At 37.0% G+C, this 14984-nt stretch overlaps 1 protein-coding gene across 1 annotated transcript; it reads right to left on the bottom strand.

Moving 5' to 3' along the window:
* Nucleotides 1-1259: 1259 nt before the first annotated feature.
* On the bottom strand, nucleotides 1260-4489 carry cxcl13 (chemokine (C-X-C motif) ligand 13). Its single transcript, XM_084025874.1, has 3 exons — nucleotides 4382-4489; nucleotides 3714-3831; nucleotides 1260-3353 (listed from the first exon to the last, which is right to left on the bottom strand). The coding sequence occupies exons 1-3, from the start codon at nucleotides 4446-4448 to the stop codon at nucleotides 3269-3271; spliced, it is 270 nt and encodes an 89-aa protein (XP_083882000.1). The 5' UTR covers nucleotides 4449-4489; the 3' UTR covers nucleotides 1260-3268.
* Between the last annotated feature and the right edge of the window lie 10495 nt (nucleotides 4490-14984).

The following is a 14984-nucleotide window of genomic DNA, read 5'->3' as shown; positions in this document are numbered from 1 at the left end:
TTTCTTTCCCACAACAACATCCAGACATCATTATATCTATAAGAATTTTCCCTGTTCATTTTGTCTCTGTAGAGCGCACCTCACATACTTTTTCTACAAACAACGTGCCTAGTTTGTACAACTTCTCCAACAGCAGCACTGCCCATGAGACCAAGATGCTCGAAGTTTAACCCAGCAACATCATCCATCCTTCCATCCATCCATCCATCCATCCGTCCATCCTTCCTTTCATCCCTCCAATCCTTCCTGAAACGACTCTTGGGGATGAGATCATGAGATATTACAACTGAGGTCCTCATTGCTCACCTATGACTGTTTTTTTATTATTATTTTTTTATCAAACAGCTTTTTTGTATCCATGACGTCAAGGACAAATCCCTTTGTTTGTTGCAGTTTTTCTCTGCAAAGAGGTCGCTGGATCTCTCACAGGATTATCACAACCATCACATGCAATTTCTGAATGTAAAAAATCCTGTTCTTCAATATCGGGCCTGGGCCTTTGGTGGCAAATATGACGCATGAGGATTACCTGATGAAGCATTTAGCATTTGATGAGTTTGTTGACTTTAATCTGCTTTTTCGTGTTGAATTTGATGCCCTCCAACTAGGCAAGATTGCTGAACTGAAAAGATGCTGCGTAAAAGTTTTGTCCCCAGTGTATTAACCTGTAAGCAATGATGCGGAAAAGGAATTATCATGCAACAAATGGCAAATAAGTTTGATTTAAAAAAAACAAAAAAACATTTGAATTCACTCACTGCAACCTTAAAAATGCATGTTCTATCAGGAATAATTTCAGTAAATCTTCAGTTTAAAATACTACCAAGCAATGTAAAGTGGTCGCGCACAACCACACAAAAGGTTGTAGACATTTGCTGGACCAAAAACAACAGCAATGAAAATCTAAAAGGTCCGCACACTGTGGCTCCATTAAGGTCATCAGTTAGTCATAAACTAAGTCATACCTAGTCTGAAGAACAGCATTAGCTCAAAGCATCACTGGTGGATGCTGGTGAATAAAGCCACAGTCTGTGGACCTTCATTTATATTTAATTTTACAATACCAACCACAGGTTAATGCACTGGTTAATTTGCTGGAATGAGGTCTTTATAAAATGAAATATTTGGACTCCAAAGCGGAAAAAGCAGCAACTTTATTGTCAAAACACTTTCAGAAGTCCTTACCTGTAAGTTGATTTGGTGGTTTAAAAAAAAAAAAAGAAACACTTTCTGTCTTTGCAATTGGCGCCTGTCAATTTCAAGAGAGACCAGGAAGGAAAAGCAAGGCTGTTTTTTTCTGTAAACTGCTGCATTTAAGCAACTTTCAGCAGATGTATTCATGTGAAGTGAAACTGAGAATCCTCAGCCACCAGCAGTCACCAACAATGGTGCTACATTATTGCTCAAGAAACTGCACTAAACACCGTTACATACATAAAACAGGTTTAAGTTTCTTTTATCAGATTCTAGACAAGCAGCTCGTCACCACATTGGTTTTCAATCCAACCAAGCAGCGTCTGCCGCAGACGAGAGGAAACAGTCCTTGAACGGTTGGGTGGAATGAAAACGTGCAGCTTTGTGGTGGAGAGGTGCTAAACATAGACGAAGTAGGTTTGGTATTGTGAAAGCGAAAAGGCTGCATCATGTCTGATCATTAAATGTCAAATAGGTGCAAAACTGCAGCAGTTCTCCTGCAATGATGAGTGGAAGTTTGTCTACTGGTTGGCAGTGCTGACTTTGTGGTTATCCTCTGTCAAAAAAAAGCAGATATATCCTTTGTAGAGGTCCTTTTTTAAGTCACAGCTGCACATTGTAGACAAAGTTTTGTGGGTTAAATTGCTGTGGAATTTTTTTTTTTTTATAATAATAAACGTTATTTTAGTCACAATTTTCTTCAGTTTACTCCTCATCCAAAACAGGTTATACAGCTTTCTGAAGTTTGTTAAAAAAATATAATTAATTAATTAGTTCCCCAAAAAGCTGACATTTGGTTCAATTATTTTGTTAACATCAGTGATTGCTGGCTAATTTTATCTCAACGCTCTCGTACAAATAGCAAGAGTTTCGTGCCATGTTGAACCAATGATATTTCCATGAATTAATGGGCTTCTACAAAGGATCCAGATGTGTTTATGTCAGCTGCTACACCTCAGTTGAAACAAACATGCTCAACAGCACTTGTATCATCTCTCCACATAAAGCCCCGACCGACTCTCTCCTCCTGTAGGCAATAAACATGTCACTTTTTTTGGTCTTTTTGTCTGTGATTTTTATTTGTTATGAGGAGACAAGTCTTTGATACAACACAAACATGTCAAGAGGTTACAGCACCATTGAAAAATAAATCTATGTCAATGCAGTTGAGTCACATTATATCGTAAAATTTACAGTACTTACTAGTAAGTACTTACTTTCAGGTTGTACATACTTTTGGCTTTTGACAATAACATGCTTTAACAATATGCTCTTTATTCTGTCTGAGAATCCATACAGCAATATTGAATTCTCCAATAACGCATTTAATACTTAAATCACCATTAAAGAGTAAGGTAAGATAATCCTTTATTAGTCCTACTGCAGGGATATTCTCTAGTATTGCTAGTTGTGTCAGTACTTCAGGCATACGAGGAAGCACTTACACAGTGTTGTATAATAAGCAATTTTCCAAAAAAGGGTAACACCAGAAAGGCCAATCGATTGAAGAAAACTGAAGGTGTTGAATAGGAGAAATATTGAATTACAAAGTGTTTAACTGCAGCCTTGCCATCCTTCAGTTCATTCAAAGCTTGATACATTTAAATGAAGCCATTGTTACATCAAAACATTGCCACAAAATGTGTTCAGAATTTAGTTTGGGAAGGAGAGGTTACGTTTTCACCTTTTTCATCTGTACTATAATTAAAAGGAGACAAGTGGAATAAAGACCTGAGTGAGTTACAGTAATTCAACAATAAACGACAGTAGCTTGTGTGAAAACCAAAGGCAGAAACACAAAAACACTAAATGAACCATCTCCATGACCACCACACACTGTACACCATCTCTTTGGTTTTAGGGCTGCAACAATTATTTTTCAATTATTCATCATTTTGTCTTTAAAATGTAAAAAGAAAAAAAAAATCAGTTTACAATTTTATAAAATCCTCACATTTGAGATTTTTTTTTTTTTTTACAGATCATGTAAACTAAAATTGTTTTGGTTCTATATGATTGTACACAATTATGTTGAGTACAAGCACTAATAGAAAAAAAAAGTCAAATAAAGTCATTACTTCCGCAAGTTGCTGATTAGAGTCTTTATCCACTCCGCATCTGGGTCGACACAAACTTTGGAGTTGTTTTTCCTGGTGACTCTGTGGAGAATGAGACGGGTTACATTGTTTTATTATAATGTTATAGTGATATAATTATAACCTGTTCAGATGCTGCTGTCATTCAGAGACGTTTCAGTGTAACAGAAGTGGAATTTAAATTCCATTTGCTGACGTGGTGCCAGTACAGTGGCTTACTGTAGTGTATTTTCAACATGCTCAGCTAATAGTGGAGTTTTTTTTTTTTTTTTTTTTTTTAACATATTGTTACTTTTGAAGGATCCTCTTTCTACTATATTCACATCAGGATACACCAGTAAGTCAGAGCTACTGTACATCATAAATAATGAATAAGTAACAAAACATTATCCTGCAGTCTCTGAATCAACCATGAACACTCACATGATTTCAGTCCGACGGCAGTGTCCTGAAATGGGAATCACCTCCATTTTCTTAATGACCCGAACAGGGATGGGAGTAGAGATTGTCTGGATGCATTTACACCCTTGCCCCTGAAAAGCTGTGAAAATTTAAAATATTAAGGTTAATTACAATATCAGTGTGTGGTCGTTAACCTCCTAACAACATTCTTGACTTATTAATATACATGCAGTATGCAGACTTATTAATATACATGAAGCAGCAGTTTTTAATAAAAAGTAAAGCAGTTTGATGTGATGTTATTACAAAATAATGAAAAGTATCAAATTGGGATCAAATTTGAATAGAAATTTTTGTTATATATCAAAAAGAATATATAAAAAATGGTGTAAGAAAATAATTAAGTGCATGAAAATATTGAGGCACTTAACCGTGTCCAGCTTGAAAATAAGAAAAATATTATAGGCAGATGGTACCATTTTATTAGCTTAAGTTTATCTGGTGTTAATGTAAACATAAATGAGAGCAACACAAATAATATGTTGGCACTAAATTGAAGATTAGTAAAATACCATTATATGCACACAAAGCATTATTAATTCTTGAAATTTGGTTGCACAAACTACAAAAACCTAATCATGTCATTAACTGTTCTGAAGATAAATAGGAATGAATGAAAACTATCTTACCTTGCAGAGAGGCGATGCAGCAGAAGAGAGTCAGAGCAGCCAGGAGGAGCATAGGCTTAGTCGTCATCTTGATTGTTTTGATCTTTCAGCCCCGGTGAGGATGTGAGGATGTTTGAGAGTGAATAGAACAGAGTCTGGCTTTATAAAGAGGCAAAGACGGAAGTGTATGGAGGAAGCACCAAGCACTTTCCCTCTCTTGAGAGAAAAAAACTGATGACATTTTTTTTTTCTGCACTATTTTTGGTGTGGGATGGAGACAGTTGCAAAGATTAATGCCAGCGACATGACTGAGTGAATAATTGTCTAGCATTGACATATCATAATATGAAAAGACAGTGGTGGTAATAAGTGTGGTCTGAAAAAATATGTATTTTTTAGCCTTGATTGATAGTACTTGATTAAAAGACATTCGTGTTTGTTTGCTTTTCAGACTTTTCTATATTATTAAATGTCATACGTCTGAACATTTCAAAATAAGATTAAACAACTTGGATGTTGATGCAATAATTATTGTTATATATGAAATGATTGCAGGAACAGCTACAGAGATTCAGATTCAAGCAACTGCCACAAAAGTGATTAAAGGAAGACTTCAATCACAAATGATTGATTGGACTCATCCCAGATCAATCGGCACTTGACAGGCGGTTCCAGTATAAAACTGGAAAAGAAAGTAGAGTAAGAGAGAAGAATTTGCACACAAAGATGCCAGATCCTGTCCTGTTTGGCTAGAAGACTACAAACAGGCCACAATGCAAAGCACTGTAGCTACAAGAGGATGTATGGCATCTGCAGGTGGCTTTATATTTGAATTTTATTTAATTTACTGAAATAGGTTTTAAGGGTCTGAGTGACTTCAAGAATGTTCCAAGTATGCTACTCTACAAGCGTAATCTCTCTTATTGAGTCTGAGGATTGGTTCAAGACATGAAATGAACTGAACTGCTGCTGTATTATACCTGAAGCTGTTCACTTACAAGCAGCCAGGTTACATTAAAACAAAAAGTTTTAATTTTGTCAGCATCGGAACATGATGAGAGCTCTAAAACCTGTTAATATTCGAAGTAGGTCCAAAGCAGATTGGTGCAAGTTTGGTCCAGGATATAAGTGCACCAGTTTGAGCTGAACCAGAATCAGGAACAGAGACTGTCAGGATCACTGAAGTTTATCAAGAACTAAACCAGACTCTAGCTGTACTTCTCTATTTGCCTTGGTGGTCCCCAACTGAAAACCCACATCCTTTTCTTGTAAGTAATCAGGGGACTCGACTTGAGGGGACTCTCACTCTCCCCCCCAAATTAGAATGAAGTTCCCGTTCATGAAAATAAGATGTATATTTGGAGAATAAATTTAGATCAGCTGATGTACAGTCAATACTGAAAACTCATGAGGAAGGTGGGCCAAAAGAGGACACTAAAAGTTTCAGGTTGAATTGTAAATGCATATTTTGTTAAATAATTATATTTTGAGTTAATAAAGTTACTCAGGCTTCAAACGGTGTTCAGGAGGTTCATGTTCTAAATGTAAACATTTTAAGGATGCATTATGATGCCCGGTTTGGTTTTAGGTTTGGTTTTCGGTTTGGTCTGTTTGTCAGCAGGATTACTTCAAAAACGACTGGCTCGATTTTCATGAGACTTGGTGGGAGAGTGTAGCATTGGCCAACGAAGAACCCATTACATTTTTTGAAGTTGATTGGACTTGGCAGAAGTCCGTGCTCTCCGAGTGCCCGTCAAGTTTCAGTTGTTAGATGCCATTAAGAAATATGGGAACGGAGAAGAAGGATGTGCAACAGCTAAATGGGTGTATTAACGGAAGAGGAACATTACATACCGACATCAAATTCAGCATTTGACACGTTGCTTACATAACATTGCCTACATTACATTGATTTAGTTTGGTAAACAGTGTTAGACTAATTCTGGCTTTGACAGCTTATTCAGAGGACTGATGGGACAGCGAAAACGCTAAATTAAAGATTAAAATTAGAACGTGAGGATGCATAATCTTGACTTCTACTTTCTTCTGATTTTATGTTTCGATTTTAGATTTTGTGCAATTATCTTCTGACTGAAACACTATCATCACAAGAGTAGATCAAGATTCAACATTTTTCTAGATGACCGATTAACAGGCCAATGTGGCCAAAGTCAGAGACCAGAGTGAGCTCACAGGAGCTGGACAGACAAGAAAGAAAGAGGGGAATGCCACTACAATAATTATTTGCTGAGTCAATCACACACATACATCTGCAGAGATATGATACTTCACACCCACTCCATTCTAAACAGGAAACTGTTGAGATCAAAGTATAATGTGAGAAATCTGATAAAGCTTTTATACTGTTGATACTGGAATCGATACTGCATGAATCAGCAACACTGACATCCTATTAAAGTGTGAAAAAGATGTACTGTTAAAAACACATTTACGATAACAGAGCAAGATAGAGGAAATTAATGCAGAAGACGAAGTGTCGAGAAGAGGTTTCAGATCAAAGGTCTGACTGGATTGAATACATTTTTTTATTATTATTATTTTATGCATATAACAATGCACAGCTCAGATGGGCAAGTCAGGACCAGAGTGCAGTGAAAACATGAACAAACAAAAAACAAAACAAAAAAATTAAATACAACTTAAGCATCATCCAGACTTCAGACCATCAATGAGTACAACAAACACCATCTCTGCAACACAGAAACTTCCACATTAGTAAAAAGCCACAAATTATGAGCCATGTTTCTGTCTTTTTTTTTGTTATTTGGTGCTACTGGTCAGCTGGTGTCATTGATTGCTACCACACACACATGGCTGCAAGTTAGCCACAAACTTTTCTTTATTTTTATTATTTATTTTTTATTATTTATTTTTATTTTAAATAAATGTCTTTATTTTTGCATCCGATCTGGCTGCTGAATCAAGACTGTATCAGTCTAAAATATCTTATATCTTTAAAACTGGTCACAGGATTTATTATCTTTTGACCAACATCTTGTAAAAAAGTTTAAAATAAAACAAGAAACACTCACTTTGCTTCACTTCTCCTCATTTTCAAGATAAGAGGGAACTTAAAGGATTTATAGGGACTTTATGCTGCTGCAGAAGCAAAACTAAAGCAGACAAAATGAAACAGATCAATCACAACTGCTTCCTCGTTGCACCCATCTGACACTACCATTCTGTCTGCCAACAATAGAAACCACTGAATTTCAATTTCCCAGCTTTCTACATCAGAATAGAAAGAGCAGTCTGCTGAGTAAAGAGCAAACTGAAAAATCCATCTGCTTAGCTCAGCAACATTTCATCAGTCTTGTTATTGTATTTTATCTGAAGCTACTTACACTCACCGGCCACTTTATTAGGTACACCTTGCTAGTACCGGGTGGGACCCCCTTTTGCCTTAAGAACTGCCTTAATCCTTCGTGGCATAGATTCAACAAGGTACTGGAAACATTCCTCAGAGAGTTTGGTCCATATTGACATGATAGCATCACGCAGTTGCTGCAGATTTGTCGGCTGCACATCCATGATGCGAATCTCCCGTTCCACCACATCCCAAAGGTGCTCTGTTGGATTGAGATCTGGTGACTGTGGAGGCCATTTGAGTACAGTGAACTCATTGTCATGTTCAAGAAACCAGAGATGATTCGCGCTTTATGACATGGCGCGTTATCCTGCTGGAAGTAGCCATCAGAAGATGGGTACACTGTGGTCATAAAGGGATGGACATGGTCAGCATCAATACTCAGGTAGGCTGTGGCGTTGACACGATGCTCAATCGGTACTAATGGGCCCAAAGTGTGCCAAGAAAATATCCCCCACACCATTACACCACCACCATCAGCCTGAACCGTTGATACAAGGCAGGATGGATCCATGCTTTCATGTTGTTGACGCCAAATTCTGACCCTACCATCCGAATGTCGCAGCAGAAATCCAGACTCATCAGACCAGGCAACGTTTTTCCAATCTTCTATTGTCCAATTTTGGTGAGCCTGTGCGAATCGTAGCCTCAGTTTCCTGTTCTTAGCTGACAAGAGTGACACCCGGTGTGGTCTTCTGCTGCTGTAGCCCATCCACCTCAAGGTTCCACGTGTTGTGTGTTCAGAGATGCTCTTCTGCATACCTCGGTTGTAACGAGTGGTTATTTGAGTTACTGTTGCCTTTCTATCAGCTCGAACCAGTCTGGCCATTCTCCTCTGACCTCTGGCATCAACAAGGCATTTGCGCCCACAGAACTGCCGCTCACTGGATATTTTCTCTTTTTCGGACCATTCTCTGTAAACCCTAGAGATGGTTGTGCGTGAAAATCCCAGTAGATCAGCAGTTTCTGAAATATTCAGACATTTACATTTACATTTAGGTCATTTAGCAGACGCTTTTGTCCAAAGCGACTTACAATAAGTACATTTGTCAAAAGAAGGAAACAAAGAAACCACAACGTATCATTGCCGATAAAGTAAGAGCTAAAAATAGAACAAGTGTTAGGTCCTCATCTGAGTAAACTAGTAGTTCAAGAGCAACAGTGCTACGATCAGAGTGCTATATCAGACCAGCCCGCACCAACAACCATGCCACGTTCAAAGTCACTTAAATCACATTTCTTCCCCATTCTGATGCTCGGTTTGAACTGCAGCAGATCGTCTTGACCATGTCTACATGCCTAAATGCATTGAGTTGTTGCCATGTGATTGGCTGATTAGAAATTTGCGTTAACGAGCAGTTGGACAGGTGTACCTAATAAAGTGGCCGGTGAGTGTATATTCAATCTGTTAAATTGTATTACTTGTAGTGCAGTACATAATTCATTAGCAGTTGATATATTATGGACCTTGTAAACTGGGGGTCCAAGTACATTATTGGATGCTCTTTGTGAACCTTTTATGTCTTTAATTGTGTATACCTGTAGTGAGACAGATCATAACCCAGCCACATCTTCTGGACATTTCTTTGGGTATACTCCTGTTGTTTTAAAAGTTCTACATTAAATGACTTGACTTGATATATGAATATGAATAACAAATATATTGCAGAGCATTCAGTTGCTCAGCACACATTTTTCCCGGTGTATAACGAAAGATGCACTGATTGGAAATTGTTTGTCATGTCATGTCCCCACTTAATTCCACTAACCACTCTTTTGATTGCTCTTTTAATGCACTTCATCGTTTCTGTATATTTGGGTTAACAGAGTGCCATTGGGGAAAGTTTCAACCACTGTATCACAGTATTCACACTTCTCATTTCACTGTAACTGTCAGGTACATTCGCCTACTGGTGTTATCCAATAACTGGTACTCTTGACTCATGACAGGAAAGCTCCTATACTTTAATGCCAGACAGACCAGAAGTGTCAAGATAGGCACTTGATATCCTGAATGCCTTTTCACACTTTTGCTCAGCATCTGCAAATGCATGAAAAAAGTGTGAAACCTCGATTTTCATTTAGTTTGGAGTGAAAGTAAACTAAAGCAAAACTTTTATTTATTTTCTGCTGACTGCTATACCAGGCACACATGTTGTAAAAACTTTGATTTTAATGTAATATATTTAAAAATTTAAAAATTCCACTTGAGTAAAAGTACAGAGATATTGGCAATACAAGGACAATGCAGTAGGGCTGTAGGCAGTACATTATATTAGTCTACTATGTACTACTATACTCTAGAGAAGTACAAAGTACAATATTTATCTATCAAACGTAGTGAAGTATGGTGTAATGTAACATAAAACAGAAACACTCAAGTATGTCAAAATTGTACTTTTCTAAGTACTGTCTTGATGTCACAGTAATCCAGCTTGGTCAGTGCTCCTTGGCCTCTGACACTTACACATTTAGCCTGTGAGTGTGACGCACCCACCCGCTGCATTATGGGTAGAGCAACAGAGTTGTATTATATAAAGAGAAAGATTGTCCACACAGGAAGGGAGGGAGAGGAGGTGGACGGGTCAAACACAGGACTTTAGTCCAGCAGACTGCTGTTAGTGTCCCGTGTCAAACTAAAAGTAAACATTGACATTGTGTCACGTCAGGGGTGAGTAATGACAATCGTGACTCATTAGTCAGTGATGTTAACATCAACCTTAAAAGGTTTTAATGGGTGCAGACAATAGTTGGATCCATCTAGAAACTAACTCATGCCATGCTTCCTCTTTGAAAGCCCTTGTGTGTAGTAGCCTCCCTTCTAAACCTAGACAGTTTACTTCTAATCCAATAGTCATTGCCACTTTAAACATCTGGCAGCAAATTAGACAACAGTTTGGCTGGAGAGGTCTTCCCTTGGCCACACCTCTCTGTAATAATCATCTGTTTCAACCTGCCAGAACGGATCCAAGATTCTCTAAATGGTGTAAGTTAGGATTGTCTTCCCTGTGTGACCTTTATGTGGACGGTATATTTGCTAGTTTCACTCAACTTTCCTCCTTATTTAACCTCCAGAGTTCGGATATGTATGGTTACTTCCAAATCCGTAACTTTGCTAAGCATAACACCCCAGCTTTCCCTCATATTCCAGTAGCCTCTGGCATTGATTTTTTTAATATGACTTCTCGGCTACTAAAAGGACAGTTGTCATCTATTTACAATATATTATTAACAGCGACTCCCTCTGCCCTTTGTAAGATTAAAACAAAATGGGAATCGGAATGGGGCACTTCATTTTCAGATGAATGGTGGAATAAAGCTCTTAATACTATAAATTCATCTTCATCCTGTGCATCACTTACCCTTATTCAATTCAAGGTGCTCCACAGGACTCATTATACTAAAGAAAGATTATCAAAAATGTACCCAAGTGTATCGGATTCTTGTGACAGATGTTTTCAGGCACCTGCTCACTCAACCCATATGTTTTGGTCTTGTCCTATGTTAAAAGAATATTGGAGATTTTTTTTTACATTTCTAACAGAAGCACTGGAGTTGAACATTGAACCATCACCAGAGATAGCCATTTTTGGCACTCCAGGAATTAGGATTAAATTGAATTCAATACAGAAAAATGTAATCTCTTTTTCATCTTTGATAGCTCGCCGTCGAATTCTTTTACAGTGGAAAGACCCTTTACCACCTTCAAAAGATTCCTGGCTTAAAGACCTGATGACATTTTTGAAGCTAGAGAAAGTCAAATTTACACTTCGGGGATCCACCGACAAATTCTATGAACACTGGCAACCTCTTATATTGCATTTTGAGAATATGAATTGTACATCATTAGACTAAGATATATATTTTTCTAACTGCTTTATATATGTGCTCATGCTGATAATGTGATTTTGGATAAAAGATTTAATATTATTTTTTTCATTTTTTTATTTTTTTTTTATTTTTATTTTTTTTATTATTATACATATACATTGTTACTATTATGATTGCTATTATTATTATTTTATTTATTATTGTTTATTTACTTTTCTTTTTTTATGTCTTTGTTTGTTTTGTAAATTTGTTTGGTAGTTTCGTTTGTGGAGGAGACATCGGGTGGGATGGGAGGGAAAAAAAAAAAAAAACCCCACTTATGTACTGTTGATTTGTAAAGTGTATTCTCTGAACCAAAGTGGTATAAATAAATATTAAAAAAAAAAAAAAAAAAAAAAAAGGTTTTAATGTCTAAACCTCACCGTCCTCAAAATGGACACTACTGTTGTCGGTATCTGCTGAATGATAAACGTGAGGTTTAAAGCAGGGGATGCTTCAGGACGTGGCTGCGGCTCTCTTACCTGCTGCCTGTCGCTCATCCATTCTACATGGTCCAGATAGCACCGTTGAGTATCTCCGTTCACCCCGGCGTGTCGCTCAGCGTCCTGTTCTCGATATGATGGCCTCTTTAATGGACAGACAAAATAATCACATGCACTGTGGGTAAAAAATGTCTCTTCTGTGATTCAATTATAACTATCTTAAAAACATCTTATATCTTATAAAAACAGTATAATTCAGACATCAGATGTATTGTTTACATGATTCAAACTTCTGTTTAGTTGACGTCCCCACAGTGTTGAATGACGGGGAGAATACTGTTGGAAAGCAGCAGTGATCCTCGATCATAATTGAACCACGATGGTTCAACTGGCCTCTAAATTTTGAGTTAGTCCTCTGATTGAAGAGGATTAAACTGCGATAGTATGTTCAGCTTTTGTTCCAACAGTGCAAACGTGGACTAAACCTCCGCTGCATTATTGTGAAACACTTGACGCTGAAACAGAAACTTTAAATCTAAGCTTCCAGTTTTCTTCTATTCTTGTTCAACTGTTGTTCAGCGTGCAGAGGTCTGTTCATGAACTAAAAGTAACTACATAAAGTAGCATAACATTTAAATACTTACATGTCAGTACCTCAAAATCAGTGGTGGGAGAAGTACTGAGATTTCAGAACAATACTTCAGTGTAGAAAATACTCAAGTACACAAGTAAAAGTCATGCATTCAACATTTTACTTGGGTAAAGGTACTAAAGTATTAGCATAAACAAATCTAATTTTTACAAAAAGTAAAAGTATTCATTAAGCAGAATTGCCCAATTCAGAAATATATATATTTTTGGATTTTAATTACTGTTGCATTGATGTGTACATCAAAGTTGCAGCTGTATATAAATATGTCCATATAAATGTTTGCATTCAAAGCTAAACCGGGAAAGAAACTAGTAACTAAAGCAATCAAATAAATGTAGTGGAGTAAAAAGTATAATATTTCTCTGAACTGTAGCAGCATTTCAATGTTGTAATTCATGACTGTGAACAATACTTACTACTGGGCAGAGTAGTACTACTGCATCATATCATACAGACTGCCGTTAAGCCAGCCAACACTAAAATGGCTGTTTTATGTAAAAAAAAAAGTAATGTAGGTGTTAATTGATGAAGTGGACTATTTAAAATGTACTTTGATATTTTCCACTACTGAGTATAGTTTTTTTACTACTACTATTTTTACTAGCTGGCTAGCTAGCTAGCTGGCTAAAATACTACCAAATGTTAATGTTAGCAGCTACATTAGCATAGCCCCCATGAGCTAGATTAATGCTAACACAGCGTTTAACCAGAGTTAGCCTTCATTAGCATAATTAACATGAAGTAACATCCAGTTATCAACATTACAAGTCCAAAACAATACCTAGATGCTATTAACCATAAATAAAAACAAAAACTCACTGAATTTTTACTGACTCCTGCTCTGCCAGCTGCCTCTCAATTGATCAACTAGAGAAGGCAAGAGAGCTCCCTGTTGACAAGCTGAAAAATGTCCAGGTTTGTTGAAAAGCCAAGGCCAAAATTAATTGGTGGCTTTAATTTATTTGAAGTCTCGTCTGAAGAATTAATCTTTAATCTGCTCTTTGTAATAGTTGGGTGATAATGAAGCATTAAAAATAGAGTATAAGCTTTGAGCCAAACTGCAATGCAGACACTTTCGTCTCTATACCAGAAATCATAAATGTAAATGACAAGACCACACAGACAGGTGTTTGTGTGCATATGCATGTGAGTGCACCAGTAACCAGGTTGGTCCTGGTAACGGACTGTCAGAATGGATTTAATAGTGATTTTAGCTGAGGCTCCCCTCACATTATCATGCTTCTCCTTCCAAAACAGTAACCGCTATCACTCAAATAATGATATGGTAGACTGAGAGTCTTGTAAGGACTTTGTGAATTTATTATGTGTGTGTGGTCAAAAATGTGTCTTGTGGTTTAGAAAAGTGGATGTGTTTGCCTGCCCCTCTTCCCTCTCAGTTAAATGGGACTTAATGCGGCAGTTGGTCAGTGTTCCTGTCAGTTAAATGCCCACCGAGCCAACATTTTTTATCTAATTGCTTCCAGAGAACCACTGTAACACGAGCACGAGTGTACCTACAAGGTGAGTCATTATTTTTCTGCTGGAGTGAAAATTGTGTAAGGGAAGGTGAGTTGAAGACAAGGTTTTCTGAACTCCTCTCCACTCCATACACACCAATGCAAAACTCTCAAAGTGGCTGAAAAGTGACCAATATTTGAACTGTGCAAAAAGTATGAATGCTGTGACAAAGTTTAACTCATGTGTGAAAGTCCTAATCTTTGTGAAAGTTTCACAGTTTGAAAGGAGTTTCTATCTGGACGTGTGAATGAGATGAGCTTTGAAAATGCTTGAAAAAGTGTGATTATTGAGGATTTTTTGAAGATTCTGTTATTTGCTTGAATTGAAATGGCCGAAAAACGTCAAATATCTCTGAAATTATGAATGATATCAATTAGAAATATTCTGTGTTTGAATGGAGTGAATACGTTGAAAAATGGGCCCAACTTTCTGATCCGGAAGATGTAAAAAGTAGAAAAATAAAGAAATGTGTCATTGAAATAAATGATATATATTTTTTGTAACTATAAAGATGCTTTATTATTATTATTACAGAGTTGAAATATGATGGTGCAATGACAAGTAACTAAATAGGCTTATAAGCACTATGACTTATTTAAGCCCTTTGCACCTTTAGGGAGCATAGGTCATTGAAAAATATCCTCCATTTTACTCGTTATAAGTACTATACTTGTGTACAATTTTGAGGTACTTGTACTTTATTTGCCTCTGAGTGCAGAACACTTGAGATGGTTTTGGAAATTCAGAAGTAAA

This window comes from Eutrigla gurnardus (assembly GCF_963514095.1).
Source record: "Eutrigla gurnardus genome assembly, chromosome: 13".
Classification (NCBI taxonomy): Eukaryota; Metazoa; Chordata; class Actinopteri; order Perciformes; family Triglidae; genus Eutrigla; species Eutrigla gurnardus.
Note: the sequence above shows the minus strand (reverse complement) of the source record. Positions and strands in the feature narration are given on the sequence as shown.

Coding starts and splice junctions, on each gene's coding strand:
- cxcl13 (XM_084025874.1), bottom strand. CDS start 4,448: ATGACGACTAAGCCTATGCTCCTCCTGGCTGCTCTGACTCTCTTCTGC. Junction 3,832..4,381: donor CTGCATCGCCTCTCTGCAAG/GTAAGATAGTTT, acceptor AAATTTTCACAG/CTTTTCAGGGGCAAGGGTGT. Junction 3,354..3,713: donor TGCCGTCGGACTGAAATCAT/GTGAGTGTTCAT, acceptor CATTCTCCACAG/AGTCACCAGGAAAAACAACT.